Source organism: Acomys minous (assembly GCF_964271855.1).
Source record: "Acomys minous genome assembly, chromosome: 14".
NCBI classification, from domain to species: domain Eukaryota; kingdom Metazoa; phylum Chordata; class Mammalia; order Rodentia; family Muridae; genus Acomys; species Acomys minous.
The window spans coordinates 5,140,155-5,159,710 of record NC_140496.1 but is presented as its reverse complement, the minus strand read 5'-3'; the positions used below and the strand labels follow the sequence as shown (position 1 = coordinate 5,159,710).

Below are 19,556 nucleotides of genomic sequence, written 5' to 3'. Positions count from 1 at the left end.
GATAGGAGAGAACCTTGAGCATGGCATGGTGGCCCAGGAGGCTGAGCTCTGTGGGTTTGAGGCTGGACTAGTGTAACATAGCGGGTTCCAGGCCAGCCAGGGGGACACACTGAAAAGAGAAATTGCCGTCTCCATAAAGTAAGTGTCCTAAGGCCGGGCTGTAGCTCAGTAGCTGGGCTCTCAGCTAGTTCCTGCAGGACTCTGGACTCAGTCTCCAGAGTCCATGCGTGCTCAGTGAGTGAGAGCTCATGCTGTACCGGAGCTAACACTTACATTGGGCAGCTGTAGCTGCCTGTAGCTCCAGTTCTGTGGAAGCAAATCCCTTCTGGCCTCCGTGGGCACCCCCTTTCCCTGGCACCCAGGCGTACATGTAAATAAAAACTTGAGAGAGACGTTTTAAATCACCTTGTTTGTCCTTTAACTAGAAAACGTGTTCCCTTTTCTTCCGTAGGGGGAGCTTCCTTGGGACAACAAAGACTTCCGGAGCCTGGCTGTTTTGGGGGCAGGCGTGGCTGGGGGATTTTTATATTTCTATTTTCGAGATACCGGAAAGGAGATCACCTGGAAACACTTTGTGCAGTATTACCTGGCCAGAGGTCTGGTGAGGAGATTGACAGGCTGTCTACTTGGGCAGGAGGGTGTGCAGGAGCCGCAGGGCACCCTGAGGTGCGGCGAGCTCCGGGAGGGGCGGAGAGTCAGACTGCTGTGTGGAGAGTGTCCTGAGCAGCCCACCGGGGCCCAGCGCAGATGGAGCAGCTTTCACCAGAACAGCTCAGGCAGATGGGCTGCGTTCTGTGGGTAGAAGCTGCCCTGGCTTCGTGCCCCGCAGTGTCATTTAGCTTGTCCTTTAAGTTTGGCTCTATCCACTGGCCTTTGGATTTCAGTCTCATGTGTGAGTCACAACTTTTCTCTCGCTCACTGTCCCTGTGGCCCCTGTTGGCCAGCCTTGAATTTGTGAGACCCTGTCTCAGAGGCGCTTGGTAGCTCCCCTAACAGTAGTGCGGACAGAGCTGCTGCAGCCCTTCCCTGCCCATGGACCTGCTGTGAGGAGAGTGAGAGTGCGTCTGGGAGGCTCTTTACTAACGAGCGTGTTTGCACTGTCATTTCACGTATGTCATAGTGGCTTAACACTGCTTGGTGAACTGGGGTGATGGCGCACACCTTTAATGCCAGCTGATCTCCGGGTTCACGGCCAGCCTGGTTTACAGAGCCAGTTCCAGGATAGCCAGGGCTGTGCAGAAAAACTATCTAGAAACCTCCTCCACCGCCACCTGCCAAAGAAAATTGCCGATGGGCTGAGAGGATGGCTCAGCAGTTAAGAGCACTTGCTGCTCTTCCAGAGGAGCTCAGCGCCCACATCAGGCAGCTCACAGCAGCCTTTAACTCTATGCTTGGGTACCCTATGTCTTCTGGCCTGTGTGGGCACTTTAAACATGTGACAGACACACAGACACTAAATGAAAGCAAATCATATTTAAAACTTGAGCAAGAGCAATACTGTGTTATTATATTTACGAAATGGGCTCTATCTATTTGTGTTTTTGATTTGTTTCTTTTTGGGGGTTTTGGTTGCTGTTTTTGAGGCGTGATTGCCCTCTGTAGCCCACTCTGGTCTTGAACTTGGAGCAGTTCTGCTTCTCGAGTGCCAGGCTTCTAGGTGTGTGCTTGTTCTCTGCTCGCTTTCTTTCTTTCGCTGAGGCACAGGCCAGTCTGTCGTACAGCTGCTGGCAGCTCAAGAAGCTATGGACTGTTTCTGTCCTTATTGTCATCGTGTGTGTGTGTGTGTGTGTGTGTGTGTGTGCGCGCGCGCGCGCGCCTGTGTTTTTGGACAAAGTGTTTCTGAATCAGGATTAGGTCTGCACTCAGGATTTTACTCTACTGGATAAGGGAGATGCTCAGTGGGGACAGACACGTGCTGTGCAAGCATGAGACTGAGTTAAATCCCCAGAGCCCACGTAAAAGCTGGACGCACAGCAAGGCTGCCTGTGACCCTTGTGCGCTTGTGGGGAGATGGGAGTGAAGATAGGAGAATCCCTGGAAACCTGGGCCAGGCAGTCTGGAATATGCATTGGGAAAACAGAGATGGCTAGAACGCGCAGCAGTTCTCCGCCTGTGGCCCTCAGCCCCCTCGGGACTGAACTAGCCTTTCACAGGGGCCACCTAAGACACACGGATTTTAATTATGATTCATAACAGTAGCAAAATTGCAGTTATGAGGTAGCAAGGAGAATAATTTATGGCTGGGGGTCCCCACAACATGAGCTATATTAAAGGGTCCCAGCTTTTTAGGAAGGGTGAGACCGCTGGTCTAGAACAGCATGGGGGGTGAGGACTGGCCCGTAAGTGGTCCTCTCATGGCCACATGCATGGAGGCGTGTGCACCCACGTTCACACACACCGTGTGATCAGCTTTTACTCTCTGACTGTTTAGGGATTTAAAGTCTGGAATGGAGCTCAGATGTACCAAATTTGAGAGACTTCCTGAGGCTTTGTTTTATTACTGTGAGATAGGTTTATGCCCTAAGCTTGTAGATCCAAGAGAACAAGAAACTAAAACTCAGCCGGGCGTGGGGGCAGAGGCCTTTAATCCCAGCACTTGGGAGGCAGAGGCAGGTGGATTGCTGTGAGTTCGAGGCCAGCCTGGTCTACAAAGCAAGTCCAGGACAGCCAAGGCTACACAGAGAAACCCTGTCTCAAAAGACCAAAAAAAAAAAAAAAAAAAAAAGAAAGAAACTAAAACTCTGACCGGGCTACCAAGGGTATGGGATGCTGCGTTATCTTTAGATGCGGGCGTGCCGTGTCACAGTGCTTGTGGTTGGCTTGAGTGCCCTCTTGCTGCCCCACCATTATGACTGCCTCTCTCTTTTTCCAAGGTGGATCGGTTGGAGGTCGTGAACAAGCAATTTGTGCGTGTTATTCCTGTTCCTGGGACAACATCTGAGGTGAGGCGTGAATTTCAGGCCAAGTGTCCCAGATACATTTGTTTGTTGAGACAGGGTCTCATTGTGTAGTGCTGGCTGTCCTGAACTATGTAGACCAGGTTGGTTTCACACTCAAAAGAGATCTGCCTACCTCTACCTCTACTTCCCAAACACTGGGATGAAAGGCGTGTACCACATCAGGCTACTTTTCTGTTGTTGTTTTTCGAGACAGGGTTTCTCTGTGTAGCCTTGGCTGTCCTAGACTCACTTTGTAGACGAGGCTGGCCTCAATCTCACAGCGATCCACCTGCCTTTGCCTCCTGAGTGCTGGGATTATAGGCGTGCGCCACCACACCCGGCCCCCAAGGCTAACTTTTTAAAAAATATTTTATTTTTATTATTTTAAATTTTGTGTATGCATGTCAGAGTGTTTGTGTACAGGGTCTTGCTGAGGCTAGAGGTGTTAGATCCCCCGGAGCTGGAGTAACGGATGGGTATGAGCTTCCTGATTTGAGTGCTGAGAACCACGCTTTGGTCCTTGGCAAGAGCAGTGCATGCTCTTAGCTGCAGAGTGACCTCTCCTGGATACATTAGCTTTAAAAGGTGTGAAGTATAGCTGTCCACTCAGTAAGATACTGTCCCAGCTGTCCAGCAGTCTGTGTTATAAGATGGTTTGGGCTGGAGGGATGGCTCAGTGGTTAAAGGACCGTTGGCTGCACTTCTTGAGGTCTCCGCCCTCATCTCAAGCTCCCATGTGATGGCTCACAAGCCTTCGTAACCTCAGTTCCAGGGGCCCTGTTGCCCTCTTCTGGCTTCCACAGGTACCAGGCGTGTACATAGTGCATAGATATTTTGCATGAAAAATAGCCATACACAAAACACAAAAATTAAACAAAAAATGTAAAATTATTATGATCTATCTTACTGTTATAAATTGGTAATACAGGAAGCCTTTAGACTAATGTAATTAGCTGGGCATGGTGGCGCACGCCTTTAATCCCAGTACTCGGAAGGCAGAGGCAGGTGGATCGATGTGAATTCGAGGCCAGCCTGGTCAATAGAGTGAGTCCAGGACAGCCAAGGCTACATAGAGAAACCGTGTCTCAAAAACAAAACAAAAACAAAAGAATAAAAGACAAAGGGAGAGGCCTTGGCTCTTGTTGCAGCATTTTATATTTTATCCAGACCTTTAAACCTTGAAGTTTAGTTTGCCTAAAACTGGATGAGCTACTCTTTGCATACTTATGGCTGGGACTAGCTTTAGGAAGGGATTTGTCTGCATCTAGCGGTCAGGGTTAGGGGAAAGAGAGAGGAGTCCATAATTTCAGAGCTCAAGTGTGGATGTGCGTGTCAGAACTGTTCTCTGCAGGACATGGGGTGTAGGCTAAACTTCCTTTTGGTCTCTGCAGAAATTCGTGTGGTTTAACATCGGTAGTGTTGATACCTTTGAACGTAACCTCGAATCTGCCCAGTGGGAACTGGGGATTGAGCCAACCAACCAGGCTGCCGTGGTCTACACTACTGAGAGTGATGGGTGAGTTCTCGGGGTGCAGAGGTCTGTGGGAGATGTAGTGTGAGACGCTTGATTCTGAACACAAGACAGTCAGGGCATCTGCTAATGTTTACAGTATCAATACTGTATATGTGTACATATATTTGTTTGTTTGTTTTAAAGGCATGCCCACTGCCCCATGTTTTGGTCTATTTTTAGTTTTAAAATGTTTTGTTTTTAAGATCTTTTCATCATCATCCAGGTCTTGGCTCCTGGGTTCAAGTGGTTCTCTTGCCTCAGCTGCCCAAGTGCACACATGGCACTGGCTTACGTCTCTCTATTCAGTGATTCAGTGCCGAGCAGCCTTTAAAAAGGATTATAAAGCAGGGTGTGGTTGTAATCCCAGCACGGGAGGCAGAGGCGGGTGGATCACTGAGTTTGAGGCCAGCCTGGTCTGCAAAGAGAGTCCAGGACAGCCAGGGCTACACAGGGAAACCCTGTCTTGAAAACAAAGAAGTATGCAGGAAAAATAAACATATTAGGTATTAATATCTCTGATGAGTCAGAGTCGCCTGAGACAAGCACATGGCTAAGGCTCTTTCAGACCAACTTAGTCACAGGCTAAGGCTGCAGCCTCCTGCCCTACCAAGCCTTTTGTTGGGTAGGTCAGGGCAGGTGCAGTGCAGTCAGGACTGACAGACTGCAGGCAGACTTAGGGACATTTTAGAAACTGCTCCTTTTGTGCAGTAAATGTTTTAAAGTTGTTTGTTCTTTCTGGATAACAATAGAACTTCTGACCTGTAGTACAAATTTTGGTTTCTTTTAAAAAACACAGAAATAATCTGGGCATGGTGACACATACCTTTAATCCCAGCACTCGGGAGGCAGAGGCAAGTGGATTTCTGTGAGTCTGAGGCCAGCCTGGTCTACAAAGAGAGTCCAGAACAGTCAGGAGAAACCGGGGTCTCAAAAACCAAAACCCAAAAAAAAAAGTCAAAAAACAAACAAACAAAACCCCCCACAGGAATGCTATGGGAATATGCTTCACGGCAGCTGACTATGATTTGCCTTGTGCTCTACCAGGGGTGCGATTTTGCCAGCTGCAGCTATTTTCTGTGAGTGTGTGACATTTGGAATTCTGAAGCTTTTCAGAGGGTATATAAATGCTAGAGCTCCGATAGGCTGGCGGTTGCTGGTTGCTGTTGATCGCTGTTTGGTAAGTAGTTGTGTGCAAAGAAATGAGAAGAAGAAGAACTTAGATATTCTGACAGCAAAGACCAAACTTGGCCCAAGGAGCTTGACACCCCCAATCAGCAGGAAGTAGTCTAAGGATAACATCACCCCCTTTTCTTTTTTTCTCTCCTGTTTATTAGGGTGGAAGAAAAAGGAACCCACAAAGTAGCAAATGCCAGCTAGACTGATCTTACTAAGTGAATGTAACAAATGGTTTTCTTGGGCTTTGCAGCTCTCTTCTCAGAAGCCTGGTGCCCACCCTGGTCCTCGTTAGCATTCTCCTCTATGCTATGAAGAGGGGTCCAATGGGGACGGGGCGTGGCGGGCGCGGAGGAGGCCTATTCAGCGTTGGGGAGACGACGGCCAAGATCTTAAAGAACAACATTGATGTGCGGTTCGCAGATGTGGCTGGCTGTGAAGAAGCCAAGTTGGAAATTATGGAGTTTGTTAATTTCCTGAAGAATCCAAAGCAGTATCAGGATTTAGGAGCCAAAATTCCAAAGGTATTCAGGCCATTGTCATCATGGTGGTGCTGGAGAAGGAGCTGAGAGTTCTGCATCTAGATTGGCAGACAGCAGGAAGAGAGTGAGATACCAGGTCTGATTTGAACATCTGAAACCTCAAAGTGTGATTATCTCTGTCCCTGTCTTTTTTACATTGGTTGTAGACACTGAACTCAGATCTTTTGGCTTGCATGGCACCTTACTTCGACTGAGGCATTTCTGCAATCATGTGCATTAATTTTTAGAGAAACAATTTTCTAAAAATCGTAGGCTCTAAAAGTGTATTTGATGAGATTGTTAGTCCTAGAACTTGCCTGCATGTGTTAAGAAACAAATGCCTTTTTTAGATTTAAGTAGAACTGGGCTTGTTCCCAGTGTGCTGTGTGTCCTGTAGAGAACTAGGTGTCCCTTTTCCCTTGCAGGGAGCAATGCTCACTGGCCCACCTGGTACTGGCAAAACACTTCTTGCAAAAGCAACTGCTGGGGAGGCCAGTGTGCCCTTCATCACTGTGAATGGGTCGGAGTTCCTGGAAATGTTTGTTGGTGTTGGGCCAGCACGGGTAGGTGGGACAAGTCCTGAGGGCGCCCCATCAGGGAGGTGCTGATGTGTTGGAGGGAGGACTAAAGTGAACTGCTCTTCTGTGCGATAGGAAAGTAAGTAACAAAACAGCGTCTGGATTCCTTTTTCAGGTTCGTGACATGTTTGCAATGGCCCGAAAAAATGCTCCTTGTATTTTATTCATTGATGAGATCGATGCAATCGGCAGGAAGCGAGGCCGTGGTCACCTGGGAGGCCAGAGCGAGCAGGAGAACACTTTAAACCAGATGCTTGTAGAGCTGGATGGTGAGTGGACACGGCAGCAGGGCTGCGGAGACTCGTTTCTGGAGGAATGTAGATTTACTCTTCTTTCTTACTGTGTAGCCAGTATTAGAGCTCTGGTTCTTTCTGAATGCCGGGCTTACAGATTACAGTGTGCCACTGTGTCTGGATGATGCAGTCTGATTTGTGTTTTGTTTTTTGAGACAGGGTTTCTCTGTGTAGCCATTGGCTGTCTTAGACTGGCCTCAGAAATCTGCCTGCCTCTGCCTCCCTGAGTGCTGGGATTAAAGGTGTGTCCCGCCACGGCCGGCTGTGTGTTCTGATTTTAAGGAAGAACGCTCTCAAGCAATCATATGAGAAATGAGTGTTTGATCCACGTAGTGCTCCTCACCGCCCAATGGGAAACTTGTTGCCTACGTTCCGGGAGGTGGGAAGTTGGCTGGGATGAGGTAGACCAGGCATATGAGCTTGAGTGTCCCTTTTGGTGCACGGAGGACAGCCATACTCCTTTCTTGGGCCTTGTTCTGCGAATCTCAGAGTCACTGTAGCCAGGGTGTCCCTCCACAGGGTCCTTCCAGGCGCTCCCAACTTTTGAGCTCAGAAATACTTCCACTGCATCTTTGGCAGATTTTGTCTTCACTTTGGCTCTAGGGTCATGTTGAATTCCTTAGCCACCACCCCCCCCTTGGTATTTTGCCAGCGAGTCACAGAATCAGGTGTACTCAGGTGTGACCCGGCACAAAGGAAGGACACACAACAAAAGTAGCCAAAAGGAAGGCACGTGGGATGGCATCTGTGAGCAGGTGCAGTTTCTAGAATCTTCTCCGGGTACAAGCTGTGATGGCATTTAGGAGTTGCTGTGATCAGGGGTTATGGTGACTGAGTTCCTGATGTTTCCACTGGGAGGTGGTCAGGTGCCCTCTGCTTTGCAGGTACCAAGACTCCAGAGTCCTCCAGGGAGGAAGGCAGGTGCTCGGAATGAGTCACATGGTCATATGGCCTTACGGCAGCCAAAGCAGTTACAGGCACTTCTGTACATACCAAAGTTGTTGCTAGAATTGTCTATTAATACCTAAAGCTAAGTGAACTATGTGGTTCACTGTGCCTTCCACTGGAGGGGACTGAGGGGACACAAGTGCACAGTTCACCACAGTCCTCACGGGCTTTCCTTGGATGAATGCTCCTGGCTGCCATCACCTGGCTGCACTCCATGAATCCCACAAGCCACAAGGACCTGGGTGGGAAGAGGCAGTGAGCCCTGACAAGATGGTGTCAGGCTGGCAGGAAGCAAAAGTACAAAGGAGATGCCATGTCCTGGCCTTTCTCTCTTAGCCTTGTCTCAGGTCATAGGGCTCTCTGTTTTCTGAGAAAAGGTCTGCTTTCCCACCAGGGGGAATGTCCCTTACTCCGAGCAGAAGGTAACGTGGGACCTCAGAGCCAGAGGTCAAGGCCGTGTATTGTCTTTCCTCAAATGGGGCAAGTCTGAGTCCCCAGGGCAGCTGAGCAGGGCCCTCATTCCTGCTCCATGGCTCCCACAGAAGGGTGAGGGGCAAGCAAAGGGCAGGAAAGCCAGCCTGAGGCCTGCTGTGGAAAGGCCATGGGGTTCAGGTGTTGCCTGGGCCTTTCTTCGAGTTACTCAGCCTTCCTTGTGTTTAGGATTCAGCTCTGCCACTAATGTGGTCGTGCTGGCTGGCACCAATCGCCCTGACATCCTGGACCCAGCCCTCACACGGCCTGGCCGCTTTGACCGCCAGATCTACATTGGTGAGTGGATGTCATATATGTCTGAGGTTTGGGTCTGAGCCCCGAGGGTAAAGATGTAGAGAGTTCATTCTCTGTGTCTTCAGAGGGTTGGTGCTGGGCCTGTCTGACATTTGGGGATGACGGGTGCGGTTTGGCCTGTGCAGATGTCTTGTAGGGAAGCCAGATGAGAGTGGTATAGCGTGTTTATATCCCCAGCGTGGATACTTGAGAGGACAAGGGTTTCCTGCTGCCCTTCTCCCTGGGGGTCAAGGATATGAACCTTCCCTCACATCTCCCGGGTGGAGCGCATTGGTCTTGTGTGGCTATTACCTGTGTTCAGGGCAGTTTCTGATGGGTCACATGGCCTTTGGGAATGGATTTAATATTAAGAAAGTAGAGGGGTTTTGTGTGTGAGAGTGTGTGTGTGCGTGTATGTGAGAGTGCCTGTGTGTGTGTGTTTATGTGTGTGTGAGAGTGTGAATGTGTGAGTTTGTGTATGGGTGTGAAGGTGTGAAATTATGTGTGTGAGAATGTGAAAATGTGTGTGTGTGTGTGTAAATGTGTGTGAGTGTGTGTGTTTTACTGGTGATTGACCCCAGGGTTATACTAACTCTACCAGTAAGCTGCGTACCTAGTTCAAGAAGGTGTTTTGGTGGTGGCCTTGCCTAGGGCAGGTACATTGTGGGCTTTTGGCCATTTCAGTCTTGCTGCAGTCAGCTGATGGAGGCAGCAGGGCCTCTGCTGTCTGTCCTTACCTTCTGTGAAGTCGTGGGGAAACTCACCCCGGGAGCTCTGAAAACATCGCATTGTCTGCCTCATTTTCTTCCTTAGGTCCCCCTGACATCAAAGGCAGGTCCTCTATTTTCAAGGTCCACTTGCGACCACTCAAGCTAGATAAAAGCCTCACCAAAGACTCCCTTTCCAGGAAGCTGGCAGCTCTCACCCCAGGCTTCACTGGTAAGTGTTACTTGACTGAGCCCCATCATAGCGGGGCCCTTCTTACGCTTTCCTTAGTCTGTAGCCGCACCATGGCTGCCGCGCCTGTCCATTTGGTCCTGGCAAGCGCTCACCCTGGCCTGTGGAACTCTGAACCTTCTTCAGCGGCTCTTAGCCTGAGTCTGTAGGCTCACATTGAAGTTCTCGGGTTTCTTTTCCTTTTTTTTTTTTTTTGGTTTTTCGAGACAGGGTCTCTCTATGTAGCCTTGGCCATCCTGGACTCACTTTGTAGACCAGGCTGGCCTCGAACTCACAGCGATCCGCCTGCCTCTGCCTCCCGAGTGCTGGGATTAAAGGCGCGCGCCACCATGCCCGGCAGTTCTCGGGTTTCTAGTCAGACTTGAGTCCTTACTGCAGAAGAGAGGCCTCGTATTGCACGTGGGTCTTGGCTTGACTCTTATCTGGAGTGTTCGTCTGGTTTTTCTTTTTTTACTCAATACCTAGTCATTGGTGCTAGGGTTCTTGTTTCTCTCCCAGAGTGGCTTGGACCCCAGAAATAGGTGGGGACCTATGGAAGGGGTCTTCTGTCCTCTTTGCCTCTCCAGAGTAGCCTGCTGAAGGCCGCTGTTGCCTCATTGTCACTGGAGGTCTTCTGACCCACAGCTTTTCCCTCCTGCCGCGAGCCTCCTCTGGTTCCCGACAGCGTCCTGCTCAGCACTGGGCCAGGCTTGCTCTAGCCGGGTTACATGTGAAGGCCGTCTTGGTATTCTGTCTAGCATGTCCTTCCTGACCCATTTCCTTGCCCCTTGCAGAGTTGAGGCGTCCACTTCCAGCTTGGGGGACTCGGCCAGGAGTTAAGGCTGTTCCACAGCGGAAGGACTTGGACTCCCTCACAGCCCGTTCCAGCCACTCCACGTGGACTCAGGGTGCCGTTTCCAGGGCTGAGAGACAGCTCAGCCCCTCAGATTGTTTGTTGCTGTTTCAAAGGACTATAGTTAGATTCCTCGCACACATGTGGGTGGACCGCAGCTGCCTATAGCTCTCACTCTGGGGCTTTGATCCCTTCTTTTGTGTAGTGAGAATTCTGGAATTTTGGCCTCAGGCAATTGGTTGGTGGTGCATGTCTTTAATCCCAGCACTCAGAATGTGAGACAAGTGGATTTTTGTGAGTTCGAGGCCAGCCTGGTCTCCAAAGCAAGTCCAGTGCAGCCAGGGCTAACACAGAGAAACCTTGTCTTACCACCACCCTCAAGAAAACAAAAACAAAAACAAATATAAGACTGTGTTTCTGTTTTAATCCTAGGTGTGGGGATACGGGGCTACTTTGCAGCAGCTGACTGGTTTGCCTCATGTTCTAGCACAGGCATGGTTTTGCCAGCTGCAGATCATTTTTATGATTGTGTGACCTTTGGGATTCTGGGAATTTATCAGAGATTATATAAATGCTAGGACCTGAGAGGCGGGGTTGGTGGTTGTTGGTCCTTCACGCGTGTTGGTTGTGCTTTGTCAGTAGCCGTGTTCAAAGAAGAAACAAGAAAAAAGAAATTAGATTCAAAGATCTCTGTCTCCCTCTCTCCCCTCTGTCCTTCTTTCTCTTCTATCTAGCGATAGGGGATGAAACCGGGTGGATAAAGGGTGAAAAAGAAGACCCCACAAAGTAGCAAATCCAGCTGCACTCTGGCCGCCATGGTCAACTGCACACATACACATCAGTAAGTACTAGAATAAACCTTAAAGACGACAACCAAGGACGAAGGGCTCCTCAGGCTCACTGCATGCAGTCTCCGTGAATATCAGGGTGCTGTGTTGCTGTTTCTGACAGCGTGGGCCATGTACAATCCCACATCAAAAGAACTGTTGGCATGGTTACAAAGTCAAAGAAACCACAACTGGTTGTGGCACTCCATTGGTTCTCAGTGTTGAAAGCTGCTTCTTCCTCTGTATAAATTTGAATTGACCCTTGGATAGGAGGTGCAACTCTTGTAATCCTGGATGTTTCCCCAGAAAACAGGTAGCTTAAATTTCTCTTTCATGGTTTCTACTTTTCTTTTCTTTTTTTCTTTTTCTTTCTTTCTTTCTTTTTTTTTTTTTGGTTTTTGGTTTTTGGTTTTTGGTTTTTCAAGATTAGGTTTCTCTGTGTAGCCCTGGCTGTCCTGGACTCACTTTGTAGACCAGGCTGTCCTCGAAGTCACAGAAATTCGCCTGCCTCTGCCTCCTGAGTGCTGGGATTGCAGGTGTGCACCTCTGTGCATGGCCGCTATATATTTTTTGCACTGTGATATATCAAGAAAAATTGAGCAGATACTAAATTTTTTGGTTGAGGATTTAACAAAACTATAAACCCTGGAAGGTAGCAGGTATTGTTTGTTCACAGAAGAAGGAAATACAGTAGTCAGTATAATAAGGGATTTGTTTGTTTTGAGACAGAGTCTCTCTGTGTAGCCCTACCTGTCCTAGAACTCACTCTGTAGACCAGGATAGCCTCAAACTCACAGAGATCTGCCTGCCTCTGCTATCTGCCATCATCGCCTGGCTTGCAATTTTTAACCTTGGATTCCAGTAACCATATAGTGGAAAGAGAGAACAGCGTCCACAGTTTGTCCTTTGAGCCACGCTGCACTCACACATACACAGGAATGTAATTTTAAAAAGTTCTTAGCCTTTAATCCCAGCACTTGGGAGGCAGAGGCAGGTGAATCGCTGTGAGTTTGAGGCCAGCTTGGTCTACAGAGTGAGTCCAGGACAGCCAAGGCTACACAGAGAAACCCTGTCTCAAAAAAAAAAAAAGTTCTTAAAATTAAGTATCTTGGGGCTGGAGAGATGGCTCAGCGGTTAAGAGCACTGACTGCTCTTCCAGAGGTCCTGAGTTTAATTCCCAGCAACCACATGGTGGCTCACAGCCATCCACAGTGAGATCTGGTGCCCTCTTCTGGCATGCAGTACATGCAGGCATAATACTATATATATATATAATAAATATTTTTTTAAAAAGTTAAGTATCTTTAAAACTTTCAAAGAAAGAACTAAAGAAAATCATAAAACCGTCGCAGTAGGATCCAAGCATAAATCTGGAGCTGAGCCAGGTGGATGCCTTTAATCCCAGGCAGAGTCAGGCAGAGCTCTGAGAGGCAGGCCAGCCTGGTCTGCAGTGTTCCAGGACAGCCAGAACTGTTACACAGAGAAACCCTGTCTTAAAAATCCAAATAATAAACAAATAAATCTAGAGCTGAAAAGCACTACAAGCAGAGTGTGGGATTTACTGGAGGGACAGTGCGGTCGGTCTGAGCAGGCAGAAGAGAACCAGAAAATATGCAATAGGTCAAATGCAGTGTTTACATCTGTGGAATAGAAGAGAAAAAATAGAGGCAAGGAAGAGCTGAGGGGCCCGTGGCAGCCCAGCACCTCCTGTTGGACTTAAGGAAGGACAGGACAGAGAATACAGAACTCCCCACACTGGATAAAGACATGAATGCATACATACACCCAAGAAACTCTGCGGCCTCAGAAGGAGGAATAAGTTCCAGCTTCCTGTAAGACTCATAAATCAAATATGAAAGCCCAGAGGTATGAGAGGCTCTTGAAAGTGTCAAAGGGGACTTGGTCCTCAGTGCGGGCACCTGGCTTCTGCTCAGTAACTGGGATCCAGAAGGCACTGGGAACACCATAGCCCGCACTGTCCTTAGAGAGTGATGGGGAGAGTGCAGGCTGTAAAGGCAGAAGGAGCTTTACTTTAGCACATCTGCCCCGCAAGGAGGGGAGGAACCCTCAGGCTGCAGGAAGAGGGAGACAGGCGAGCGCTTGAGGCCATAGAAAGACACCTTTACAATGGTGACCTTGTAGGTAAATGTTTTGGTTTATAACTTTTCCAAAACAGCCCTGCAGAGTGTATTCTTATAAAAGCCAGAAATGGAAGTACTGATAAGTGATTTTTAAAATTAAAGGTGAGAGCTGGAGAGGTGGGCTCAGAAGTTAAAAGCATTGCCTGCTCTTCCAAAGGTCCTGAGTTCATTTCCCAGCAACCACATGGTGACTCACAACCATCTGTAATGAGATCTGGTGCCCTCTTCTAGTGTGCAGGCATAACACTGTATACTTAATAAATAAATAAATCTTAAAAATAATTAAAAGTGGAACTAGTAGCTGCCTTTAATCCCACACACTTGGGAGGCAGAGGCTGGCAGATCTCTGAGTTCAAGGCCAGCCTGGTCTACAGACTGAGCCATGACAGCCAAGGCTACATAGAAAAACCCTGTCTTGAAAAAAAAACCAAAAACAAAAAAAGCCCAACCAACCAACCGGAAAAGAAAGTGTATTTCAGACTTGAAAATACATATTCATAGCCCCATTTGTAATAATGGTAAACTTCCTCAAATTTACAACAGTGGTTGAGTAGATCAACAAATATATGGTATATACTATATTAGAACAATTTTCAGCTGTAAAAAGGAATGAAATACTGGGGACTAGGAAGCTGGCTCGGAGATTGAGTACTTGCTCCTGCAGGGGACCCTGGTTCGGTACCCATTGCTCACATGGTCACTCACAACCACTGCTCCAGTCCGGCATCCCTGGGCTCCAAGTACACATACGATGCATATACATATATGGAGGCAGAAACTCATGAACTTAAAAGAAATAAAACTTAACAGAAAAGAATGAGGGACTGACATACACTACAACACAGAGAGGTCTAAAAAATAATGCTCAAAGAAAGAAGCCAGACATGAAAAGCCACCTCGTATGTGAATTCTTTTCATATAAGGGCGTTTCAGTTGCGATCCTGAAACCAGAACCCACAGAAGTGAAAACAGGCTAGCGACGACTGTGTCTCACAGCAGGCTTGTGCCCATCGTGGCTCCGTTCCTTTTTCTGCTGCTGTCATAAAACACCCTGACAAAAGGAACTCAAGGGAGAAAGGACTTATTGTGGCTCAGAGTTCCAGGCTATATAGTTCATCGAGGTGGGGAGTCAAAGTGACAGGAGCTGAGGGAGCTGGTCATGTCCCGTCTAGGCACAGAGAGCGACGGGCACCTCATGTTGGTACTTAGCTCATTTCCACTTTACAGCCTAGATCTCCCCACAGTGACCATGGTTCCTTTGACATAGATTGATGCAGTCAAGACAACCTCACGTGCTGTCGTGGCTTCCTTCCTGCTGCTATGATAAAACACCATGAGCAGGGCAGCTGACAGAAGAAAGCATTTAATTGGCCTTCCGGTTGTGGACTGTTAGAGTCCATGACCGTGGAGCAAAGGTGGAGCAGCAGGAGAGAGCTGAGGGACCTGACTGGGAACCTGCAATCCAGATCCCCTGTGACACGCCTCCTCTCACAAAGCCACGCCTCCTAGTCCTTCCCAGTCAGCTCCACCAACTGGGGACCAAGAATTCAAGCATAGGCTCCCATGGAGGCCGCTCCATCACCTCACGGTCCAGAGCTCTGTCTTCAGGTCACTGTAGATCCCGTGAGGTGGGTGATGCTATCAGTCACAGCAGTGCGTTCACTAGAGTTAACATTGCATATGCCCTTGGGACACATGAATTGTTTCTCAATAAAATTGTGTAACTAGTCAGAAACTTTGGCTTGTTTTGTTTCTGTTTTTTGTTTTTCAAAACAATTTATTGCATCATATTTAGTACCTCATGTTTGGTTTTTTGTTTTGTTTTGTTTTTGTTTTTGTTTTTTTTGGCTTTTCAAGACAGGGTTTCTCTGTGTAGCTTTGGCTGTCCTGGGCTCACTTTGTAGACCAGGCTGGCCTCGAACTCACAGCGATCCACCTGCCTCTGCCTCCCAAGTACTGGGATTAAAGGCGTGCGCCACCACACCCGTCGAGATTTTCTTTTAATAAAGTTGATCTTGGCAGGATGCCAACAGCCAGAAACATTAACTTTACTCTTTTCCTGACTCAGGTGCTGACATTTCGAATGTGTGCAATGAAGCAGCTCTGATTGCCGCCCGCCATCTTAGCCCTTCCGTCCAGGAGCGGCACTTCGAGCAAGCCATCGAGAGGGTCATTGGAGGTGAGCCCACGCACGGCCCCTGAGAACTAGGGCTCCCCGGCAGCTGCTGCTCCCCTCTGAGTTGTATGCAGGCCTGAGAAACCAGACCTGGTGAACTAAGTAATCAATCCTCATAGTGGCAGTCTGAGCTGCTCACTACATACTGTCATCTGCTTCTGTGTCCTTTGCCTACTTTGTGTGCTCACTGGACATCAAGCACGACCCCTTTGTGTCACTGTGCTGGGCTATTGCTTCTTGACACAAACAGAGTGATCCTATGACTGTTGACAGTGGCTTGCTTTAAAAAAAAATTGTTTTTAGATTTATTTATGTGTATGTGTGCTACATGTGTGCAGTGCACAGAGGGCGGCAGATCTCTTTGGAACATGTGGTTGTGAGCTGCCATGTAGGTGCTAGGAATTGAACCCTCAACTTCTAGAGGAGCAGCCAGTGCGCCTCCCCTGTAAGCCTCACTCCAGCCCCGAGAATGGCTGCTGGAGCGGCGAGGCCGTCTTGGTTGGAGTGGACGAGTGGCTGCCCTCCGGTGCTGGGGGGTGGATTTCACTCCAGGGTGTTGTAGAATGGAGCTGCCCCTCAGGTCCCAGGCCAGGCTGTCAGGTGCCTCTGGGGCTTGGGGTGGACATTCTTCCATTTTCTCCCTCCTTGGAATGTGGTTTGTAGGCCTGGAGAAGAAGACGCAGGTCCTACAGCCCCGTGAGAAGACAACTGTAGCCTACCACGAGGCCGGCCATGCTGTGGTGGGCTGGTTCCTGGAGCACGCAGACCCTCTGCTGAAGGTCAGTTGCTCGGGCTGTTAGTCAGCTGATGGCCTTGGCAGCCTCTAGGCCCAAGGGCCATCTCTGGCGTCAGCCCACATGGATATAGCACAGCTCTTTTATTTTCCTTTCTGTGTGTGTGTGTGTGTGTGTGAGAGAGACAGACAGACAGACAGACAGACAGACAGACACACACACACACACACACACAGAGAGAGAGAGAGAGAGAGAGAGAGAGAGAGAGAGAGAGAGAGAGAGAGAGAGAGAGAGAATATGTGTGTACACACATGATGGTCAGGGGTGAGAGCCAGTTTTCTCTATATGGGTCCTGGGCATTAAACTTTGGTCCTAAGGGTTGGTGGGGAGTACCTGAGCCATCTCTCCAGCCCCCTTTTACTTTTCATGGATTACACTGGTCTATAACTTGACAGATTCCTTTTTGAGGAGGGAAGTAGAGGAGGAGGTGTTGGCTCTGGGAGGGGCCTGGCTCAACTCTTAGGCTTTGGATCTGACTATTGTTCAAGTAATTGCGCATTCAGTTCCTGCAGCGCCTTTGTTGGCCGGTCAGACCTTGAGGCTGTTGGGGTGGGCTACTCGTCAGGGTAACTCCATTGGTCTATAGGGGGCTCAAGTCAGGGCTCTTGTCCTGCCATCCTCAGCCCTAAGGGACCAGGCCAGTGCGGCATCTTATGGGACAGTGTTTGAGGCTGACAGAGACTAGGCTTTGACTTTTCTTTAAGATTAATTTTAATATTTGTTAAGGTTTATTTTATGTGAATGAGTGTTGTCCTGCATGTTTATATGTGCACCAGGTGACCTCAGCAGAAGACCGTCAGCTGCCCTGGAGCTCAGGCTATGGAGTTACAGATGGTTGGGAGCCACTGGAGGGGTGCTAGGAACTGAACCTGGGTCTGTTTGTGGCAATACTCTTACCTGATGAGACGTCTCTCCAGCCTCCTTGTGTGTGTGTGTGTGTGTGTGTGTGTGTGTGTGTGTGTGTGTGTGTGTGTGTGTGTGTGTGTAGGTTTGTACACATGAGTGTAGCCCTCACTCAAAGTCCTGAAGGGGGACTCTGGGGTTTTCCGTAAGAGCAGTCCATGCTCTTGACCACTTAGCAGTTTCTCCAGCTCGAGGCTCTTATTTTTCAGGTGTCCATCATACCTCGGGGCAAGGGGCTCGGCTATGCCCAGTACCTTCCCCGTGAGCAGTACCTCTACACGCGGGAGCAGCTCTTCGACCGCATGTGTATGATGCTGGGGGGTAGGGTGGCTGAGCAGCTGTTCTTTGGTCAGATCACCACAGGGGCTCAGGATGACCTGAGGAAGGTCACGCAGAGTGCCTATGCCCAGGTGAGGAGCAGTGTCCTGCTGTGCGGCCCTGGTAGTTGCTTTGGACGTGACTTAGCCTAGACTCCTCCCGCTCTGCTCTTCAGGTGGTGCAGTTTGGAATGAGCGAGAAGCTGGGCCAGGTATCCTTTGACCTCCCCAGACAAGGTGAAACCATGGTGGAGAAGCCGTACAGTGAGGCCACTGCCCAGCTCATTGATGAGGAGGTCAGGTGCCTTGTCAGGTCTGCCTATAATCGAACCCTGGAGCTGCTCACACAGTGCCGGGAGCAGGTTGAGAAGGTGAGTGGGCTCTGCTCAGAGACAGCCAGGCTGTGGGCCCCAGGCTGGGGTGTGGCCCATGCTCATCTTTCTGGGCCTTCTTAAGTTAGGTTCTATCCTGCATCAGGACCACTAAGTACATCCCTGGCTTGGGCACAGCAGCCTGATGGGTGGCCATCCTTTTCAGGTGAGCAGGCGACTCCTGGAGAAAGAAGTGCTGGAGAAGGCCGACATGATAGAGCTCTTGGGTCCTCGGCCCTTTGCAGAGAAGTCTTCCTATGAGGAATTTGTAGAGGGGACCGGCAGCCTAGAGGAGGACACATCCCTTCCTGAGGGCCTGAAAGACTGGAATCAGGGGAGGGAGGGAGGAAGCCCTGAGCAGCGCTTGCAGGAGAGTCCTGCTTAGCCTGTGGCCCGTGGGTGGCTGCCCGTGACCACTGTTGATGGGAGCTGCTTGACTGTTGGGGAGTAGCTGCCAGAGGGACTGGAAAACAAATTAAAACAGGTGACAACTGCAGACAGATGTTTTAGACAAGACCTTCAGAATCCAGAGGGGAGCTGGGACTTGGTGGCATCCAGCCAAGGAAATAGCCGAGGGAGCACAGGTGTGGCCTGAGACCACAGGCCTGCACCTAGAGGTTGGCCAGTTCAGATAGGAGAGGAAGTTGGACTCTGGCTTCTGTGAAGCCATGAGTGTTGTCTTCTGCGGGATCCCTGTGTGGGGCCATTTGGAGCTACATTGTGCTTTCAGTAGACACGGCTGATCGGTTTCTAGGTGTGTCTCTTAGAGCTTGCCTGAGGTAACTGCTCAGAGGGCAAGCCTGACCCCACACAGTTAGAGTTTGGTAAAGAATTAAGGAAGATGTAAGCTAATTTACAAAGGAAGGCTAGGCTTATAAGCTGGTCGGTCCTTAGGAAGCCAGCACACCAGTTGGGCTGTGGCTAAGGACAGGGAGTATGGCCATCCCTGGCCTGTGGCAGTGTCAGGAACTTTATTCCCTCAGTCAGACCTGGCATCTAGCCTTGGGGTTTGCTTCACTGATGGAGTGTCAGATTTAATTCCATTTTACCACAGTCCTTTTCCCAGCATGCCCTTTGCCCTTCAGTCACAAAAGAGTTGTTTTGAGTCGGGCCCTCCAGCTCTGTTGCAGATCTGTCACCCCGTTTGTAGCGGAACAGCTCTTGATGAAAGGAACGGCTTTGTGAACTCTATGCCTCCATGAGCTAAAAGAGAAACATTCTTCTTGTGGGTCCTGGGGTGTGGTGAGGCCTGCTCTGTGTGACCTCCTCATGCTTGGAGGCCTGGGTTCCTCCAAGCCTCCTTGTTTGTGTCCTTCCTTCAGGACGCCCTGGGGTCGCAGGTCTTGGGGCTGCACCATCAGCTGCATCAGCCGCCTCACCCGTCCCTTCAGGTCTGCGCGTGCCCCTGGGGAGGAATCCATTTGTCCCTGTGTGTATACTACAGGTGCTTGTGTGTATGCATAAGCATGTGTGCATGTGATTATACGGAGGCCAGAGCTTAACACAGC

General features: G+C 49.4%; 1 protein-coding gene across 2 annotated transcripts in view; it reads left to right on the top strand.

The window, feature by feature from the left end:
* Positions 1-18,908, top strand: part of LOC311583897 (mitochondrial inner membrane m-AAA protease component AFG3L1) — a 35,233-nt gene extending 16,325 nt beyond the window's left edge. For both annotated transcript variants that reach the window (XM_084757845.1, XM_084757846.1), the window contains 13 exons: positions 452-601; positions 2,874-2,942; positions 4,331-4,455; positions 5,879-6,149; positions 6,572-6,709; positions 6,840-6,993; positions 8,626-8,733; positions 9,544-9,669; positions 15,556-15,666; positions 16,327-16,442; positions 17,570-17,770; positions 17,854-18,048; positions 18,215-18,908. In XM_084757845.1, the coding sequence (XP_084613971.1) occupies positions 452-601; positions 2,874-2,942; positions 4,331-4,455; positions 5,879-6,149; positions 6,572-6,709; positions 6,840-6,993; positions 8,626-8,733; positions 9,544-9,669; positions 15,556-15,666; positions 16,327-16,442; positions 17,570-17,770; positions 17,854-18,048; positions 18,215-18,433 (1,983 nt within the window). In that variant the 3' untranslated portion in view covers positions 18,434-18,908. The remainder of the gene's footprint in view (positions 1-451; positions 602-2,873; positions 2,943-4,330; positions 4,456-5,878; positions 6,150-6,571; positions 6,710-6,839; positions 6,994-8,625; positions 8,734-9,543; positions 9,670-15,555; positions 15,667-16,326; positions 16,443-17,569; positions 17,771-17,853; positions 18,049-18,214) is intronic.
* The last annotated feature ends 648 nt before the right edge of the window (positions 18,909-19,556 follow it).